At 48.0% G+C, this 19,443-nt stretch overlaps 8 protein-coding genes across 8 annotated transcripts; 4 read left to right on the plus strand and 4 right to left on the minus strand.

The window, feature by feature from the left end:
- Nucleotides 1-1,913: 1,913 nt before the first annotated feature.
- On the minus strand, nucleotides 1,914-5,222 carry GGS25DRAFT_44910 (uncharacterized protein). Its single transcript, XM_049258810.1, has 3 exons — nucleotides 4,758-5,222; nucleotides 2,636-4,617; nucleotides 1,914-2,584 (listed from the first exon to the last, which is right to left on the minus strand). The coding sequence occupies exons 1-3, from the start codon at nucleotides 4,903-4,905 to the stop codon at nucleotides 2,051-2,053; spliced, it is 2,664 nt and encodes an 887-aa protein (XP_049121675.1). The 5' UTR covers nucleotides 4,906-5,222; the 3' UTR covers nucleotides 1,914-2,050.
- Nucleotides 5,223-6,450: 1,228 nt separating this feature from the next.
- GGS25DRAFT_517186 (TspO/MBR-related protein) lies at nucleotides 6,451-7,067 on the plus strand (the record flags this gene model as incomplete). The annotated part of the gene is made up of 2 exons (XM_049263340.1): nucleotides 6,451-6,565; nucleotides 6,631-7,067. The coding sequence occupies 2 exons, from the start codon at nucleotides 6,451-6,453 to the stop codon at nucleotides 7,065-7,067; spliced, it is 552 nt and encodes a 183-aa protein (XP_049121676.1).
- A 170-nt stretch (nucleotides 7,068-7,237) lies between these two features.
- GGS25DRAFT_44936 (mitochondrial carrier) lies at nucleotides 7,238-8,723 on the minus strand. Its single transcript, XM_049258814.1, has 2 exons — nucleotides 8,356-8,723; nucleotides 7,238-8,301 (listed from the first exon to the last, which is right to left on the minus strand). Exons 1-2 carry the CDS (start codon nucleotides 8,470-8,472, stop codon nucleotides 7,408-7,410), a joined length of 1,011 nt encoding a protein of 336 aa, XP_049121677.1. The 5' UTR covers nucleotides 8,473-8,723; the 3' UTR covers nucleotides 7,238-7,407.
- A 677-nt stretch (nucleotides 8,724-9,400) lies between these two features.
- On the plus strand, nucleotides 9,401-12,305 carry GGS25DRAFT_471320 (galactose oxidase). The gene is made up of 6 exons (XM_049259335.1): nucleotides 9,401-9,973; nucleotides 10,062-10,216; nucleotides 10,282-10,343; nucleotides 10,451-11,314; nucleotides 11,395-11,649; nucleotides 11,707-12,305. Exons 1-6 carry the CDS (start codon nucleotides 9,504-9,506, stop codon nucleotides 11,980-11,982), a joined length of 2,082 nt encoding a protein of 693 aa, XP_049121678.1. The 5' UTR covers nucleotides 9,401-9,503; the 3' UTR covers nucleotides 11,983-12,305.
- On the plus strand, nucleotides 12,306-14,746 carry GGS25DRAFT_471324 (WLM-domain-containing protein). Its single transcript, XM_049259336.1, has 5 exons — nucleotides 12,306-12,782; nucleotides 12,888-13,062; nucleotides 13,136-14,415; nucleotides 14,480-14,493; nucleotides 14,620-14,746. Exons 1-3 carry the CDS (start codon nucleotides 12,650-12,652, stop codon nucleotides 14,190-14,192), a joined length of 1,365 nt encoding a protein of 454 aa, XP_049121679.1. The 5' UTR covers nucleotides 12,306-12,649; the 3' UTR covers nucleotides 14,193-14,415; nucleotides 14,480-14,493; nucleotides 14,620-14,746.
- Nucleotides 14,747-15,934: 1,188 nt separating this feature from the next.
- On the plus strand, nucleotides 15,935-17,084 carry GGS25DRAFT_45088 (uncharacterized protein). The gene is made up of 3 exons (XM_049258829.1): nucleotides 15,935-16,024; nucleotides 16,135-16,414; nucleotides 16,491-17,084. The coding sequence occupies exons 2-3, from the start codon at nucleotides 16,215-16,217 to the stop codon at nucleotides 16,780-16,782; spliced, it is 492 nt and encodes a 163-aa protein (XP_049121680.1). The 5' UTR covers nucleotides 15,935-16,024; nucleotides 16,135-16,214; the 3' UTR covers nucleotides 16,783-17,084.
- Nucleotides 17,085-17,097: 13 nt separating this feature from the next.
- GGS25DRAFT_45204 (uncharacterized protein) lies at nucleotides 17,098-18,701 on the minus strand. The gene has a single exon (XM_049258843.1). The coding sequence runs from the start codon at nucleotides 18,368-18,370 to the stop codon at nucleotides 17,387-17,389; it is 984 nt and encodes a 327-aa protein (XP_049121681.1). The 5' UTR covers nucleotides 18,371-18,701; the 3' UTR covers nucleotides 17,098-17,386.
- Nucleotides 18,702-18,801: 100 nt separating this feature from the next.
- Nucleotides 18,802-19,269, minus strand: GGS25DRAFT_517192 (uncharacterized protein; the record flags this gene model as incomplete). Its single annotated transcript, XM_049263341.1, has 2 exons — nucleotides 18,802-19,066; nucleotides 19,151-19,269. The coding sequence occupies 2 exons, from the start codon at nucleotides 19,267-19,269 to the stop codon at nucleotides 18,802-18,804; spliced, it is 384 nt and encodes a 127-aa protein (XP_049121682.1).
- Between the last annotated feature and the right edge of the window lie 174 nt (nucleotides 19,270-19,443).

Consider the following 19,443-nt stretch of genomic DNA (forward strand, 5'->3'; position numbering starts at 1 on the left):
TCCCTCCCGCTATTCTGGAAGGGCGGTCTACTCCTCTTTATGTCTCGCCGTGCAACGTCGGTGTTCCGGCATCGCCACCAATGAAGGGGAGTTTGTTAGGTAGTATCACGCACGGATGGGGAGCGGGGGAAAGGAATTGTTCTCCTTCTCTTTTTATTCCTCTATTTGTCTCCCTCTCTCCCTCCATCTCGGCCACCTATAGGCTATCTGATACCTACATACCCAACCCATCCCCATCTCTCCACCCACCTACCCCCTTTTATATTCTAGAAGCCCGCGATGGCACCCACACACACATACAAGGCTAACACCAAGATACCTACCTAAAGTCATGCAATGATTTCTTACATATATTGAATGAACCTAGCCACCCCGTGAAGCAATGAAATGCCGGCACAGCGTTACACGACATCCAAACTCGCAGATGACGTGACGTGACGCTATCGGGCTTTCTGACAACTTGCGGGTTTCAATATATATAAAGTGCATACTTACATGTATGTAGGTACCTATATAGGTATATATATGCCAACATACCCTACCTGGGTACTTGGAAATATCGATATCCGTGATATTCTTACCTACATATGTAAGTTCCTGCATACCTACAGACCTGCCCTACTGCCTACACACTTCCGTTTGTCCCCATTCCCTCTCTCATGATACTCGCCGACGTTAAAACAAAGTAAAGTGAGACAATCGCCGGATATATATTATCTGGGTATACAATTACTATCGCCGGAGTCCTGCATATAGCACGCCCCCATGTTACATCATATATGGATGGATGGATGGATACATCCTGCCCTATTCGTACCCTACCATACCTAGATATACACATACCTACTTACACGTGTAGATATATATACACACAAAAAATATTCGTAAACTTCACAACTCCCACCTCATTTACCTAGGTATCCTCCTCAGGCATCTCCCTTCCCCTTCCCCTTTCCCTTTCCCTTATCCATACCCCCCCCCCCCCCCCCCCACCCCCTTCCCCTTTATCCTCTATACCTCTCTCTCTTTCCTTGCCCCCCTTTCCCCCCCTCTACAACTCGGCGTGCCAAAACCCGACAATAAGGTAAAAAAAAGAGAGAGAGAGAGGGGAGGGGGGGGGGGGAGATATGACATTACCAGGCATAACAAACATGGAGGAAACAAACAAACAAACAAGCAAGCAAGCAAACAGTAGTTATGGCTAACTGGCTTGCTTACTACCTACACCTAGTGTCACTGTCACCTACTCGTTGACAAAGTATCCACGAGATACGGGTAAAAGTTAAACACATAGGTTGGGACCGTTAGGTAGAGTCTAGTAGACCCCAACATGCACAACTATGTACCTATCTATGTGCAAGTACCTTCCTAGGTACAATTGTAGTGATCCCGTCCAGTCTAAGAAAGCGCATAACTATCTAACTATCTGGTGGGGACTGATATAGATGTTGTCGTTTACACTGGAAATTATTAAAGGAGGTAGGTTAGGTCGGTAGGCATACATGCACTTATACGTAGAGTCTCCATGTCACGGAGATATTAACATTGAAGCTTCAAATAAAAACGATTCCATTAAGCATCCCAGTCTGAATAATCCCATTAATGTACAAATTGGATTGTTCATCCGTAGTTGGCAAGGATCTGATCAGACCACCATTCAAGTAACAAAATTTTTTTTTTCCTTTTCCGGACCAGTTTTGGCAATAGCAGAACGATAAAGTGTTACACCCTTAGCCATCAAATGGGCTGAGTGATTTCAAAGACCGGTTTCAAGGTTCTTCATGCTCTAGCGGTTAGATGGTAATTGATCTCTGGGAACAAAGGTCAAACATTACAACGCCCCTTCTCCAGTAGAAACACCATAACACGAGATAATAAAACCGCCTTGACTAGGAGTCGAATTCATCGTAGCGGCCGCCTTTTCCCATTGTATTTCGCCTCGATATTCGTCAACGGAAAATTGAAATAACGAGCAAACGACTTGCGTATGATATGTACTTGAAATCTTCGTGTATTGGTCGATTCTTTCAATATTCATAGACGTGCTGGGTTAGTAGTTAAGCTCGGAACCACCACCACTAGCGACGTGGTCCAAATCTTCGTAGCTTTTAAGACTACGACCTTGAACAGCTTCTCTAGGGCCGACCGCCGCTCCACCTGCAGCACCGTCGCCCCAGCGGCCAGCACCACCTCTGCCGCCACGGCCTGCGCCCTGACCATCCTGACCCCAACGTCCCTGTTGTTGGCGTCGATCGTAGGGTCCGGAGCGATTTTGGTATCTACCAGAATTGGCACCACCACGACGAATAGGTCCACTGCCGCGCTCTTCACCTCCAGCATTCCATCCGGCGGCCTGCACACCGCCGTGGTTGCCCGCAAATAGTGGGGGCACACTTGGGAGGCCAGGAAAGCTGGGAAAGGGGGGTACCACATTATTCATGGCGAAGTTCTGTAGGTTGAATCCACGTGGAGTCCCTTGCTGGGTTTGACCATTGGCGGGCGGGAAATGGCCATTGCTGTTGGCATCGGTCCTGGACGGTGCGATATGTGCCGGATCTAATACATACGCGTTGATAAGATCGAACTAGGCTCTCTGTTAGTTACTCTCTCTCCTTCAAGGACAAAGAACAATTACCTCTTGCTTCATCCCGTCTAACCAGTCAGTATGTCGTTTCTCGACGTGCTTCTTCCAGAAGTGGTCCTCCTTGAAAAGCTTGGCACAGTCCGGAACCTTACACCTCCACTTGTGCTCGTCCTCCTGCTTAACAAACTTGGAAAGCTCATCATTGAGAGCATCTTCGGTTGGTTTGCCACCAAGTTTTCGTATGTCTACGGTTTCCGGTTCGAGAATCTGCATAATCTTATCCTCAAACGTTTTCACCCACTTGTAGGCTCGCTCTAATTGCTGCTCGGATCTAGAAGAGGCACTGCGGAATTTACGATCCTGCTCACTCGCTTCTCCTTCTTCTTCATCCTTTGTATCCTTAGGCTTCTTCGAAGGGAATGGATCGCCGCTGGCGCTGGCGCGGGCGACATTCTTGGCAGCTGAGGAGAGCGTGCTTCGAGGCCGACGAAGATGGCCGCCAGGACATTTTCTGGTCAACTCGTGAATGGAGTCGCTTTCGAAGACGCAGAAGAAGCAGAAGTTGAAGACCCGACGAAGATACTCAATCATGAGATCGAGCTGTTTCTTCTTCACGAGAAGGTCCTCGTCGTCAACTTCATCATCAACTGCGCCCTCTTCGTCGGACTCGCCCATCTCGCCTTCCTCGCCTTCATCCATAGCATCGTCAAAATCGAGATTGCGCTCCTTCTTAGTTTTCTTGGTTGTTGGCGCGGGAATGGCTGGTTGGAGAGTTCCCGTACTGCGGAGAGAGTCTACCCTTTCTTCGATTTTTAGGGTGGCATTGAAATCTGAGCCGAAGTCCTCTTCGAACTTGTTGACGAGACGCTGGGCTAGGCTCAGGTCTTTGTCAATTCTCTCAGGGGCAGAGAAGAGGTCCCACAAGGCTTTCTTGCGAGGGTTGCTGGGAGGGTTGTGGACACCAACATGGCATACAAAGTCACCTCGAACTTCATCCTTGACCGTCTTACCGTTGACGGCCTCGAGAGCCTTGTCAGCCGTAGAGACAGGCTCGAGCGGATCAACCTTTACGTCCCCTTCCTCGTCTTTCGGGTCTGTACGTTCGACAGGCACTGCTGTCTCAGACGACGGGTGTAACATGACCCATCCCATACGATGATATCTCTTGCTAGGGTTCGGATCGCTGAGGGATAGCCACTTGAAACCGCCTTCCTCTTCGCCTAAATGCTCCTTGCAGAAAGACTCTAGATTTTGGCGACTGACGTGAGGGGCAATGGTCTTAATCAGAAGAGTGGGCTGATACAAATTCTCATCACGGAGGTCACTACCATTCGCAGGAACTAAATCGCCAACACCGAGAACTTCATTTGCAGCCGTTGCTTCACCTTCTTCCTTCTCAACAATGCCACCAGCACCGTTGCTTTCACTCTTCGGAATTCCCTCTAGAGAAAAGTCGTCGAAGGTGCCGGATTCCAAATCTTGCTCCCACTGGCTGTACGCTCCACGACGAAATTCATTGATCTGCTTACGCAAGGGATCTCGAACATCGGGGACGTATCGCTCACGGAACCACTGCTCCTTCTTGTGCTCAGCGACAAAAGTTCTGGCCATTTTTGCCTGAAGCTCTTCTTTGTACGAATCATAAGCGGCTTGAATCCTTGCCTTCTCCTTGTCACGATCTTCTTGGGTATCGCGGCCACGGGGACGGTCAGGTTCGCGCCTCCGGCCCGGACGCGTACGATCCTTCTCCTCCTTGATCTTCTCATTGGCTCGCCACCACTCACCAAAATAGGAAAATCCAACCTGGAACGGCAGTTTGACAGGATCCGTCAATGGATTCACAGTAGGCTGAGGTGGCTGGTTACCCCCTTGGCCCGGAACATAACGATCAATATTCGCAGGAGGTGAAGTAATGCGTCGTCGATCCTCTCGGTCACGAGTGCCAGCGTAATCATCCCTACCCCGTCCTCTAGGCTCGTACCGATCGACGGGCGGAGGTGACCGGGATCGGTTGCGGCGACTACGGTCGTGGCCTATTTTAGTCAGTCCAAACTCTTGAGGTAAGCATGATAAGCCTGGTAGGAAGACATTCATTTTTCAGTAGAAAGTGTGGGAAGAGATGCAAGCATATTAAAATCCATCAGGTACGTAGTTTAGGAAATGAATTGGGTACAATTGAAAGAATCAAGTAAAAACGCACCGGGAGAGCGACCACGATAAAAGTTGTCTCGCGACTCATCTTTGACGCGGTCTTCGCGGCCGCCCCAACCGCGTTCGGTGGGAGAACGCCCGGAAGCATCGCGGTATGAGTAAGAGTCCATCCTATGTTGGGATTAGGTCAAGAACGCGCATTGATCTTGGCAGTCAGTGTGGCTGATGTATTCTCGGTCTATCTCCTTTCTGTTCTGATGATTTCCTCGTCGGTGTGTTGGAATATGGAAGGGCGGAGACGTATAAGGAGGGTTTAAGGTGGTAAATAAATGATCTGATACGAGGCTGGGACGAAAGCACGTAATGGCGATTGCTTGGGAGAATATCTGTTGCCTATGTTTGACGAGGCGATTGCCGTTAGAGAAACCATCTTGATAAAAATGTTTGGGGAGAGCAACAAGAAGATTAAAAGGTAAAGGGGTCTAGAGCAAGATGAGGGATGAGAAATAATGCTGTCGGCAAGCCAAATTGAGAAGCTAAGCATGGGCGGAAGCGTGAGCTCTGCAACAAGCAAACCGAATATAGTAGCAGCAAGGAAGGGAAGATTTTTTATAAAAAGTTTGTTGTCACGGATTGGTGATAATTGATATGGAAAAGGCGAAATTGATGTGTTGGTATGGGGAGATGAGGGAGAAAGAGAGAGAGTGAGTGAGAGGGAGAGGGAGAGATCATTTGAGGATGGAGGATCGAGATGAGAAGTATTCGCGAAGGGGGAAAAAAAGGGGGATAACAAGGTGTGCCAGGCTACCAGGAAAGACCATCGACAAGAAGTAGAAGTGGTTCAGAAAAAAAGGATAGACGAACTGTAAGAATGACGATAGTGAGGGTGCAATGTCCCCAAACTGATAGAATCTGCTGGTGTTTGCGAAGAAGTGAGAAAGGTGAAAGGAAAGTTATTTCACGCCCAGAACAAAACTTACTGGGCTGCACAGCACTATCAGCCACCGCTTTGTTCCTTCCGGAATGTTAAACCCCGTGTCACTTTTAGTCAGCCAGTTATAGCCAGTTAGCTGCCAATGCCAGCGCGTCAGTGCGTTCGTTCGTACCTACCCTTGTATGATGCTAGTAGTGCTTCAATGTCATTGAATCACTTGACTGGCCAATAACATCCGTAATCCTTTTAGCTGCATAAAGCTACCATGTAAGGATTATGTACTTCGTATTCTGGATTTAGGTACGAAGTAGGTAGGTCGAATATGATGAATGAATTGTATTCATGGTCTTTGACGTCGAAATAATAGATGACAGCCCTGGAGATGGTTAGATGTCAAAGAAGATGAAAAAAAGGAATCACCTACATAACTTACGCAAATTCCCATCAGCATCACGTACTTAAGGCACCTACACACATTTAACATGTGTAGCACACATGCATATATGTAATAGACACATAACTAGTTGTGTACATAGTAGTCGCTACAAGATATCCGTACGCTAGTACTCAATTGAAGCGTTGACTGTAATACGTCATGACATTAAGGTACTGATATAAGAGAAACATGGAATACGAAGCTGAAGCTGAGATATCACCACCACACAATAATTTACTAAAACTATCGTGTATTTACATACATGATTCAGTCTTTCTCTATCTCAAGATACCTTCATCCAAAATCTAAGTGATTAATATCCTTCACTTATATCCTTCACTTAACATGACAGCCTACATCCCTCGTCTCAGTTCCATACCCTACGATGTCTTCGCCAACCCGGCAGCGTCGGTCCTACTGCCCATTGCCTTAGGAACTACAGTAGGGTTCAGTTCTCGACGTAAGATATCCCCACGTTCTCCTCAGTTATTCATATATGTACCTAGGTCATTAACAGGACAATAGCAAAATCTACGCAAAGAACATATCTAGCGATGAAGCAGCCGCCTCTGCGTCCTCCGCCACAAGTTTTCGGCCCCGTCTGGACGCTCCTCTACGGGCTGATGGGCTACGCAGCTCACCGGGCCATCACCAGGAGCCCCCCTCTCCTAGCGTCCACTGACAAGATGAGGACGCTTTATTCTGTGCAGCTTGGCTTAAACATCCTATGGATGCCTCTGTTCTTCGGGCTGCGGAAACCGGTTCTCGCATTGGCCGACATCGTGTCACTGATCAGTCTCAATGGCTACCTGACGTATCTGTACTTCTCCGTTGACAGTATATCGGGATGGTGTCAGGTGCCCTATATGGTCTGGCTAGGGTTTGCAACGTATCTGACAGCTGGCGTGGGATACTTGAACAACTGGGATATTTCGGAATCTTCGTTAGAGAAGAGGCTATAAGTCACGGATCTGTAGGGACACACGCCAAGTTCGCTTCGGACTATATCCGTGTAACACTAAGTTTCGGTATCGTGAAAGACTTCATCGATTCCGCTTGTAGGAAATTCATCATAAAACCAGACCTATTTCACATAATCTTTCAGAAAGAATATTGCTGCGCATGAGACATTTCATGCCGTACTCAATACCCTAGGTTACATTCATCTTCTATAACTGATCAGCCCAAACGCCGTTCCTCTTCATATTTAAGCCGTCTATACCCATCTATCTTATCAGCGTCCATCGCATACGACCCTCTCCCCCAAGAAAAAAAAGATTCGGCTAAATGTTCAACACCAATTCACAGGGGCAGATACTGCTTCAAGCCGTCAAAAACGATGAAGATGAAGGCCGAACTGGGTGCCGACCGCAACACAGTAATCCCGCATCCGCGATAGAGCCCTCGTAAACCGTGCTGATTCCATAGAGCCTTGCCTTCCTGCCAAAAAGTTTTGTTCTGGCCCGAACCACCTACAGGCGCGGTTTGCATGCGAGATTTGACCGTGTCAGCTGGGAAAAACAAGAAATTGTAGGACACGCCAGCGGATGCACCGGCTACGGCTTGTTGCCACAATGGTAATGCTTCTGTAGCAAGGGCATCCTTTTCCAGTTGCGATGTAGTAGATCGTTCATTCCAGAGGTAGAACATCTTCGTCACAGTCTCCTTGGAGCCAAACCAAGCTGCGCTGCCGCCGGATTCCCGAAGGAACGTACCCATCTGCCCATGCCAAAAGCCTTTCAAGCCCTCATGTTTGTATACACTACGGATAACAGAAGGAATAGTAGGAGGCTTAGGCGTGGCCCCATCAGCCTTGGTGTACGTAGGCACTTGAATCTTGCATTTTACGAGCTCGATTGGGGTGAGGACGAAGGAGGTGAAGGCCCCTGCAAAGGCGCCAGTGAAAAACAAGGCCGAAAGCGGAAGCACTCGATCCCGCGAACAGTATCCGGAAGAGTGAACGATTTCGCGACCAATTCGTTCGAAGAAAAAGAGGCAGCTGGTCTCGGCCGCTGCTCCGAAGAGCGGTGCACTTATTCCACGATATAACCCCAGGAATCCACCGGCTCTGATGGATTGCCGAAAACAATCGAGCGGACCGGTATAGCGGAGAGGAAGGTGGTCAGGTTGGGACTGCAACCTAACCTTGACAGTGTCGAAAGGATACTCTATGTATTTACCCACGATGCCAGCAAACTACTCAAGTATTAGTAGGATATAGATGAGGCCAATCGTTTGAAGTTCACCTACAGAGCCGTAAACAATATCCTCTATAGCCTCCATTGCAGCAGATTTTGCGTGTTTGTTATGAAGAGTTTGCGAGGGTTTCGTCGCCATGGTGTCTACTTGGAGTTGGGCAGTTGCCATATTTCAAGCGCAAAGGTTTAAGAGGAGGATAAGGTACCCAGGTAGGTATGCGATCGCGATCGTTGATAGACCTACCCAAATCGCTCATCAACTTCAAGCTGTCGAGTATAGAAGATGAGCACTACTAGTTACCTAGGTATGTACTAGGTATGTATGTAGAAGCACTGGAGAGATTTGGCAATCATGTACGTACTACCAGGGTCAGAATGTATAGTAGACAGGAGCGACGAAACCCAGGCTCAGCAATGGCTAGAACATTTCGATAATGAATTTGGATGTCACAAGACGGGTGGGTGTTGCGATGAAGTGGATCTTAATTGGTGTTGGAAGTAGTGTTGGTAGTAGGAAATTTTTTACAAGACGCCGACGGCAGGTTACTGTTCCAGAGTCGCTTCTAAGTGGGTGCAAAGGCCATATTATACATGTCGGAACCTCTCCGTGTTGAACTAGTGGATGAAATTGAAAATCGAAAAGAGAAAGGGTAACTGCCTAATTGGAAGCTATTATGTACGATAGTGTGGAGGTTCCGAGAAGTCCTCGTGTGAGATATCTAATATTGTACGTATATACAGGTATGTACGGTATGTGCAAGGAATGTAGGATGGAAGTTTTCGTGATGCGAAAAGACTTTCAACTGATGTTCGCCTATACCAGAGTACATAGGTACAATACCTAGTACATCCATGGCATGTCACTGGGCAACCGTCAACCTTGAACTGGTCCAGTTGGAGCTCCCCTAAAATGGTAATAATCCCGAGATCACTTGGGCACCTCGCAGTTGTTACACAAGCAAAACTCTAAAGAGCATGCAGGTAGCCTACTAGCCAACCCGTCGATCCGAAAATTGCGGAAGACCCACTAGTTCCAAGGTTAGTTAACAAGGTTAGTTAGGTAATTAGTTATGGCATTGGGTTTTTTTTAGTGCGGGGGAGGGGTTGTCAACTTCGCAAGCTTCGATGTTGAAGCTTCAAGTTTCTAAAGTCTCCAAAGTACCTACACTTTCCCTGTGAATTGGCCATATCATATACAACATGGCAAAGGACAAGAAATCCAAAGGAGATTCCAAGAAAGCAAAACTTGCCGAAAAGAAGCAGAAACAGGAGAAGAAAGCCCAAAAGAAAGAAAAGGCCAAAGCCTCAAAAGTCGAAGGAAGTGATGCTGAAGACGTGGATCTAGATGCTGTTCTGGCTGAATACAGAAAGGCCCAAGAAGAATTCGTCAAAGTCACCGAAGTGGTCTCTGAGGTTCCTCCTAAACCTCGTGCTTCTTCAACCTTTATAGCTTCACCTTCAAATAGCAACCAACTATTGTTATTTGGTGGAGAGACTTGGAATGGCGCTTTGGCTAATTTCTTCAACGATCTGAATATCTACTACACAGATAGGGATGAATGGCATTGCGTGACCTCTCCAAATGCGCCCCTTCCACGGTCTGGTCATGCTTGGTGTAGAGGAGGGAACCAGAAAGACTCCATTTTCTTATTTGGCGGCGAATTTAGCAGGTTTGTTTTATGATATTGCCGTGCTTAAGACATCGAAACTACCTACCTAGTACATATTCAAGGCCTATACTGACGGCCCATCACTCAGTCCCAAGCAAGGCACATTCTATCATTATAATGACTTTTGGAGACTTGAGCCTAGTACCCGCGAATGGACACGCATAGACACCAAGGGAAAGAGTCCTCCAGCAAGAAGTGGTCATCGTATGACTTATTATAAGAACTATATCATTCTCTTTGGTGGTACGCCTTCAATCTTCCAATATTCTAGGCTGTATGTATATACGTGAGTGCTAATTAGATGAAAGGTTTCCAAGATACATCAAATCAAACCAAGTATATGAACGATCTTTGGCTTTACGATACTCAGGTAAGCATGTCCCTTCTAATAGAGCATCCATGCAACCATAAGTAGATACGTACGTGCGTACGTACTACCTGACGAGTCCTATATTAATTGCATGCTGTACGTGGTAGAACTTCTTCTGGCACACCCCCACACTTCCACCTGCGCAACTAAAGCCGGATGCCAGGTCATCTTTTACCTTCCTCCCACACGAACAAGGTGCTATACTATTTGGTGGCTATTCTAGAGTGAAGGCAACTATATCAGCGAACAAGTCAGCTAAAGGCGCATCTCAGGGTCAAAGGAATATTCTCAAACCCATGGTACATGAAGACTGTTTTTACCTGAGAATTACCCAGCCTCCTACAGATTCTGCGCCGAATACGCCTCCGAATGTAAGATGGGAGAGACGGAAGAAGCCGGCGAACTCTCCCAGCCCTCCCCGTGTTGGGGTAACCATGACTTATCACAAAGGACGTGGCATTTTCTTCGGTGGAGTTCATGACGTAGAGCACAGCGAGGAGGGAATAGACAGCGAGTTCTTCAATCAGCTTTACGCATGGAACATAGAGAGGAATAGGTTTTTTCCATTGACACTTCGTAAGCCCAGAGTGCAAAAGAAGGTTCCCGTATCTGAGCAGAGAGTTGGTCGACGCGGTAGAGCTCAGGCGAATGAAGAAGAGCTGTTGAAGCAGCTTGCAGCCCTACAGGCAGGGTCATCTTTGGAAGATGCAGATGCCATGGACATCGAGATCAAAGCCGAGAAGGAGACAGAAGAACCAGAAAAGCCGGCACGGGAGATGCCTGTGACTATGGAACTCCCACACCCACGATTTAATGCTCAGTTAGCTGTACAGGATGATGTTCTGTACATATACGGCGGTACTTACGAGGCGAAAGACAGAGAATATACGTTTGACGATCTATATGCTATTGACCTTGGCAAGATGGATGGCTGCAAGCAGATTTTCAAGAGAGAGGATGACACATGGGTGGTAAGACCCCCCCTCCTTTCTTTTTGGTTTACCATGTTGGGGGAAATCTTTTACAAGCGTAGCCCTAACATATGCTACAGGGCTCCGACGATGAAGAAGACGACGAAGACGACGAAGATGAGGATGACGAGGATGACGAGGAAGATGATGAGGGTGATATTGAAATACCCGATGAGAGTGAAGTGCTTGTTTCTCAAAGCAAGCGAAAGAAGAAGCAGGTGGATGAGGTGTCAATACCCGACACGGCGTCTACTGTAGACTCCTCCATAGGAGACGAAGAGTCAGAAGCCGACACGGTAGCAACTACTGTTGACGACGGATTACCACACCCTCGGGTATGTCCCCCCATAAGGCCCCCCGTATCCCGTAACATAAACGCTAACCTCTGCTAGCCTTTCGAGTCCCGCCGAGACTTCTTCGTGCGGACCTCCAACGAATGGCAGGAAATTCTCATGACAAGCTTGAGGTGGAAGGGCATCCAACCGGAGAGCTTGACGGTCAAGGAGATCAAATCGAAAGCATTTGAGCTGAGCGAGGAGAAGTGGTGGGACTGCCGAGAGGAGATCACTGCATTGGAAGATGAGCAGGAGGCTGCTGGTATTGGTGAAGTTGTATCTCTGGCTGACAAAGGCGAGTCGGGGGTTGGCGGTCCTGGGCGGAGGAGATGATGGGTTATATATGCTTAGGTGCCTACTGCATATGAACCGAATCATCAATGCATATATGACTATATGAAACGACAAATCATTTTGTATGTCGGAATATACAACACCTTATGAATGCATGTTAGTAGAGAAGTATTGCAGCTATACCTAGTACTAGGTAGTAAGGGGGTGGTGTTGCTATGTATTGTACTACTACCTTGTAACTAGTAGTACCTAACAGTGTGTAAATCCCCTAAACAGTCGGTAACTACAGCGCGGGGAGCTCTAAAACCCGGCCCGGCTCCAGGCTTATATGTACCGCCTAGTACCTACACATCCCGGTGCCATGAATGAGCATAACTTTGAATCATCTAACCTAAGGTCAGATATAAACTCTCTAACCTAGATATTTATCAAGCAATCCTCTCTTCCTTCAATTCTCAGTCACTGCGCCAAGGTGTTAGGTGAAGCGTATATGTGTATGCGCTTTTTACCTGGTATTGGCCTACTACTTACATAGAACCAGACATTGTTTCTGGGCTACATAGTAGTGGCAAATAACGAGCCTCACTCACCAGCTTGTCTCACCTTCGCGACGCGTCAAACAGCTACCACTTATGCTTAAGACACGAACACGTTTTCGGGCCAATCTCACATCTGATATCATAGGTAATTACGTGATTCGATCACAATGCCTCTCGGATGGGAGCGGATCAACACGAAGAAGTCGCAGCCAAATGACCGGATCGTCTTCATCAAGCCCCTTGAGGGCCCCGATAAGGCGAGCGCCCAGAAGTTCTTGGAGCGCATCGCTGCACAGTGTTGTAAGCAACACCCCAAATGATATTCGACATCACATTAGATTTGATTCGACAATTATATACCTTGTATAGTGGTATCCATGAACGTTTATTGACCTTTACTCAAAGTACCCATCATGAAAGAACAATATTTATCGGTGGTGTCACTGGAGGAATACGAGCCTAACCGGGAGTTTGTTGGCCGCAACTTCAATGCAGGGGAAGTCATACAGCTGGTTCTAAAGTCACCATCTACTGGGCAATGGCTACCTTTTAACTATGTCCAAATGGTCATGATGCACGAGTATGTCCTTACGTATACTAACATACCTAAGCACCTACGTCTGTTCCCCATTACTAACATGAAGTTTCGAAAGGCTGGCACACTGCAAGCAGATGAACCATTCCAAAGCTTTCTGGGCCGTCAGAAACCAGTATGCAGACCAAATGAGGACCCTGTGGTCTCGTGGTTACACTGGCGAGGGCTTGTGGGGGAAAGGCGCCGTGCTGGACACTGGAGAGTTCAGGGATACGGTGCAGCTGGACAAAGACCTGCCCGAACACCTATGCGGAGGAACCTACCGCTCCCGAGGAAGAAAGCGCAAACAAAAGAAACAACTGTCCTACCAGGAGAAAAAAGAACGGCGCATTTTGAACAAGTTCGGCGCCAATGGGGTTGCTCTTGGAGAAGACGAGATCATCAAGACCGAGCTGGAAAAGGGGAAGAAAGTCCAAGGCAAACCTCGAGTAGCAGCGAGCAAACGAGGGCGAGAGCTGAGAGCAGCTGCGGCGTTGGCCCGATTTGATCAGCAGAAGAAATCGGGAGACGAAGACAAGAAAATTAAAGGCGAAGATGACGACGAGACACAAAGTGGCACCGAATCCGAAACTGCTAGTGATAATGAGGGTGAGGCTGCCGTGGACATCAACGGCAAACGCCTTGTGGATAAGAAGGGGCATAACTTTGTCAAGGTGTGCGAGGATGAGAACGTCAAAGACGAGGATGTGCAGAATGAGATGAAAGAGCTCTTCCAGTCTACGATTAAGTGGAAGCCCGAGAAACCCGAGAAGCGTACATCTTCATCTTCTTCGTCAATAGGGGCCAAAGCTCAAGAATTGGGGTCACTTGATCAGCGTGACGAGAGAGACGAGAAAAGCGGCACCAAGAGATCTCCATCACAGGAAGCAAACATGGAGCCCATCTTGATCGATGATGACGGCGAGGCTCCCGATTCGAAACCAGGTGTCTGTGTTATGTGCTCTTTCGCTAGCGGACCAAAAGCTACCATATGCGATGTTTGTTCTCATGTTTTAGATCCAAGAAAGGTGCCAGGCTCTTGGAAATGCAAGAGCTCATCTTGCCGAGAGAGTTTGTATCTGAACGCGGGAGATTCGGGAGGATGTGGAGTTTGTGGACAACGAAAAGGCGTGTAACAGGTAGTTAGCTAGCTATGTACTATAGTGTAGCTTTCAATGTGGACAATATGGACATATTTGTTCTGGTAACTTGATTCGTTCGGTTATTTGAGAATTAGACGAGGTTAGACCCATCGTCTGAACCTGCTTCTAATACATGATGCTACCAAAGGACATATCCATATCCATATAATGGCATATATAAAATACCTAGGTTAGGCATCTAGGGTAGCTATGCTAGCTGCATCAACATGCGTTAGCATCACGTCAATGCTAACCTGTGAATTTTACATACGGTAACATACCTAATGTAAAGTTGCTAGTATAGTAAGCCTAGGTTAGCTTTAGAATGACGGCGATGAATTCTAGAACGATACATAGTAGGGTAGTACACACTGGGACCACGAGTTTCAGAATCATCGAAAATAAACTGCGGATAACTTACCTAGGACCTAGGTACCTACATACACTAGTTATGGTCCAATTTGTATCTTCCGATTGAGTGAGGCCTCTTAGTGTAGCACGAACCCCTGTATGAGCTAGCGACATGCTTGTTTCATGTCCAAGAGCCCCTAGAGCGCCCCCCCCTAGAGCACCCCCCCCACACCTTGTTACCCGTCTACAACTGCCTCTTCTCATGTCACCAAGAGCGACACAGGGAAGGGCACAGGGAAGCTTTTATACGATCACCCGATGATTTCCAGATGATCACCAGCATCTTGCCTACTACATACCTAGGTCTACAGGCATAAGGCTGCTGGTATAATGATCTACCAGCTTTCCTATCGAATCGAGGTACATGGAAGATGAAGAAGATGAAAATACGGTCTCATCCAATTATCACCATCCCTTGTCGTACTCCTTCTGATGGAGTTTCTCACAATTGACAATTTCCTCAGCTTGCTTCATTCTACTACCCACCTAGGTAGTTAGGTAGAGAAAGTACTACTTACCTACCCTGGGTACAGTAGTTCCACCAGTCACATCGTGGAGTTTTTTTCTATTTTGAGAACTGCCAAGCTTCTATAATGTATCGTGTTGCAACATTTGCACGCACCACTGGAAAGCTTCGTCACAGATTTGATCGACGAACCCCCGATTGGGACTTTGCTTCCGGTAGGGTTGCGCAGAGTTTAATTCAACTTGAATTATACGGGTATAATTCAAGTTTTATTCCGCACTTTAAAGTAAAATGCGGTGGGTCCGAAATTGAAAAGTGGGGATATACTTAAGTAGAAAAAAATATGCACCAAAATTTGGTGAGATTACATAATTTTACAGGTATCTCGTCATTCCTTAACGGTTGCGAATAACGTTTTTCTTTAATGGCGTATATAATGGATTGAGTAGTTAAACCGCTTTAATAAAAGCGGTAAATCCGTAAGAATTAAATGGAAGACCACTTATTAAAATGGCTTTGGCATTGGGCCTTAAGAGATTGACGATATGCCTTTTGAGAGATCTAGCTGAATTGTGTATATCCATAGAACAGTGTTTGCGAGTGAGTTTGGAAGAGTGCTATATACTAAGTGTATTAGGTTAGGGTGGTCACGTGCCCCACCTTGAGTATAATACTGAATTAAACGCATTTTACAGGGGTTATGAATTAAACGCGCACTTTACTTTATAATGCGCATTTTACGCAACCCTAGCTTCCGGGGGGACAAGCACAATCCCCGTGTAACTCACGGCTACCTGGGTGGATAATGCAATTCATGTCGTGCGAGTCTCCCGGCGCGACACCTGGTCGCCTATCATTTCATCCCTTTAAAAGCTCGTCGTCTCAAGTTCGTATATACACCTCTGTACCACTTCGTTTCTGCTCACCTACTGCCAATTTCTACCCACAGGTAACTTCTTCTTTTTATTCTCTTCAACCAGAAGTGCCGGGCACTATTTATCTTCACAGTATCTCGACTTGACGTCTTATTTTATTTCATCTTTTCAACCTTCACAGAAGACTCTTGCCCATCCCCTACACAGTCTCTTCCTCAACAAAACAGCAGCTTTATTAGCCACAAGTCTCCGAGTAACACCGAAATGATTTCTACTACTCTCCTCAACTCCCTGCTCCTCGTTGCCGCAGCAAGCATCTCTCTCGCTAGCCCGATACAACAGCCTCTCCCCATCTTGCCTCGCTACTCAGTAGCAAACGAGCACCTAGAAGTCCTGTCCATGCGAGCGTCGGCAGATGTAGACCCTTCAGCGGTTTCCGAAGTGAGGTGTATAGACCCGAACGTGTAAGTCTAGTGTGACGAGTATCTGATATAACATTCTCTCTGCCAGGTCCGTAATTAAACCTATAAACCCATACAGAAACATCGTCTTCCACGACCAGAACGTAGCCGAGCTCAACATCTGCGACGGCATCGCAGGCACCATCACGAAATGCGGCGGCTCGCCCCAGAGCACCGTCGGCCGCTCCGGCACTGCTGAGTTCACCCTACGCGCCACTGCCACGGACGCTACCATCAACATCTCCAAAGGCCGTTGGGAGGGCTGCGTACGCGCTGCCAGAGCTATCTGCCCAACTGGTAGCATGAGCGGCACGTGTACCGGTGGAGCGACGTTGGGTAACGTGGACTTCACTCTCGATTCACCGTCATGAGCCAGCCGGCCAGCCATTAAATCCATGGTGATATGAAAATCATCCCAGCCAAAGCCAGAGCCACGACGGGTACTCCGACGTAGGCGTACGGGCTTCGGAGCACTCCCAATTATTTCGGGACTTCGAAATATGTAGGTAGTTATAGCGTTTGCTTGCTTGAAGCGGGAGCTGGCTTGTTTTATTTATACTTGCCGCTACCTGCCGTCGTTCACAGATAGATAGAAAGGCCACTTTGCGCCCTTTCTCCGAAATCAGAACTGTATATGTATATATATCTCTTCCAATAAAAAACCATTGCGCGAACAATATTTTGCTTCTGTCTTCTGTCTTCTGTATTCGTTGTGCGAGTGTGACTGGGGTATCTTTGCTGCTTGAATTAATTGATGATAAGTGACTTTTGTGCTGCCAATACGCCTTCCTCCCCCTTTACTTCGTATTTTTCAATCTCCATCCTTTTCCTACCGGGGGAAAAACGCCGTGTAAGGAAGTACATATTCTGATATCGCACCCCCCTTGCTGCCCTCATCTAGATATGCGATCTCGAGTACCTAATAACAAATAGTCCCATCTCAGATATTACCTACCTGAACGGCCATCCACCGATTCACAGCCCATACCGCGTAACGCACTCCTCGCGGTGCGTCTCGAGGCAGTCGAGCGCGCACACGCGCACCCCGCACTTCATGCACCGCACCCGCCCCCAGTACCCGCACACCTCGCAGAACGAACGCGCGGGGTACCGCTTGTCGTCCGCCGTCCACCGCGCCCGCGCCTCCGTGTAGCTTAGCGGCGGCGCCGACAGCAACGCTCTCAGCTCCGCGTCTGTGGGGAGCGGGGGCACGCGGGAGATGAGGAGAGGAGAGGCGTCGAGGGGGTGCGAGGAGGAGGGGGGGGAGGGTCGCGCGGAGGGCGTTAGGATCGTGTGGGGATCGTGGGGATGGGGAGTGGAGGTGGAGGTGGCGTCGGCGTCGGCGTCGAGCATCTCGACGTCGTCTTCTTCTTGCTTCACGGCGGGCGTTGCTTTCGATATCGATGCCGAGCGGGACGATGGCCGGGTTTGTGATTTCTTTTTGCTGTGTTTTTTCTGCTGCTGCTGTTGTTGTTTTTCTAAAGCCGCCGCTGATGATGATGATGATGCTGCGGCTGCGGCGGCAGTGGCAGAAAGGCCGGTACTCGTTGTTTTCTCCTGGGAGAGCAGGGCCTCGAAGTCGGCGAGGTGGTTCGCGAACGTCTTCTGCGACTGCAGGATCTTGCGCACGTTGGCCGTGTGCTTCTTCCCCGCCGCTTTACCACTGCCGCCCTTCCCGGCGACGACGGGGATGCTGCCGATGTCGCGGTGGTAGTTGTCGCGGTCGAGGGCCTCGATCTCCCGCCGCAGCTTCGCCTCCTGCCGCGCGTCGGCGTCGGCGTACAAGGCGCTGGTGCTGCTCGCGGCTTGGTTGCGCGCCGCCCGCTTGTTGCGGTGGCCGGGCTGCAATGACGACGCCGCGGACGCGAGGTGCGGCGCCGTGTTGTCCGGGACGTAGGCCCAGCCGGGGGCGTTGGTTGTCTTTGTGCTCGCGAGCTCGATTACCCCGAAGTTGTTCATTTTCTTTTTGTTTGCGGAATTGGGAGCTGGGGAAATAGAAGCTTTTCCACGGGGCCCTGTACGGTAAGCTTAGGTACTAATAACTAGTTACTAGTAGTACTACTGTAGGTTGGTTATGAACTTATGACGGACCCGGATCCACTGATAATGGCCCGGGCTTTGGATTACGTAAATTATTTAGCTCCTGATTCGAGCTTGTACCTAGGTATTCATGTCTTCGGAAACGTGCACCGAGATACGAATCGAGATGCTCTGACTATCATTCTTGGGGTTTCGAGGTGGGGTTATATACCAGGTACGAAGTATTGAGGCGATGTAGGAGCTTAGATGTGGTGTATATTGTCAGTGTTGATTTCTATCTAGTAAACACTGTAATGAATGAAGTTTGCATTGCAGGAATAAAAAGCCCCTTTTTCCATTTTGATATCCTTTTACCTTCCACGGGCAAATTTCTCATGCCATTTCCCTCTCGCAACAGGAGCCGCCTTTTCGGAAGGTTCCGAAACCAGTTCAACCGTATCGTGGATCGTCGCGATGGCTTTCAAGCTAGCTGTCGGCATTTGAGACGAAGACAAGGTTGTACTCTCCGTAGACTTAAGCAAGATCAAAGCATTTGATGTGTTCTTCTGACGGAGACCCCATGACTGAGCACCGTTTTTTAAGATGGCGGAATTCGGCGAGGATTCTAAAGTTAGACTGCAATGCAAAAAATAAACAATAAGTTAGTGCACGATGTTCGAGGTCGTTAATGAGTACATATGAGACGCTTGGTCCACTGACACCGGGGGATTTTCTGATTCTAGAAGAGCGAGCAAATCAGGCGGTAGCTCTAATAACTTATATCCGTTGCCGTCTGGCGCATGGCTAAGAGGAACCCCCGCATCTGGTTGGCTAGACATGATTACTGGTACTAGCACAGCTGTTCATTAACTTCAATTTCCTGGTGAGGATGAGTAAGGTAGGTACTTTTGATGAAGAAACGATATTTCAATGTTACTAAGGTATGTAGGTATTATTCAACAATCCATCATGGACATGTACGTACATACTATACTGAGATTTACGTAGGACAG

This window comes from Hypoxylon fragiforme (assembly GCF_022984875.1).
Source record: "Hypoxylon fragiforme strain CBS 206.31 chromosome Unknown GGS25scaffold_1, whole genome shotgun sequence".
NCBI classification, from domain to species: Eukaryota; Fungi; Ascomycota; class Sordariomycetes; order Xylariales; family Hypoxylaceae; genus Hypoxylon; species Hypoxylon fragiforme.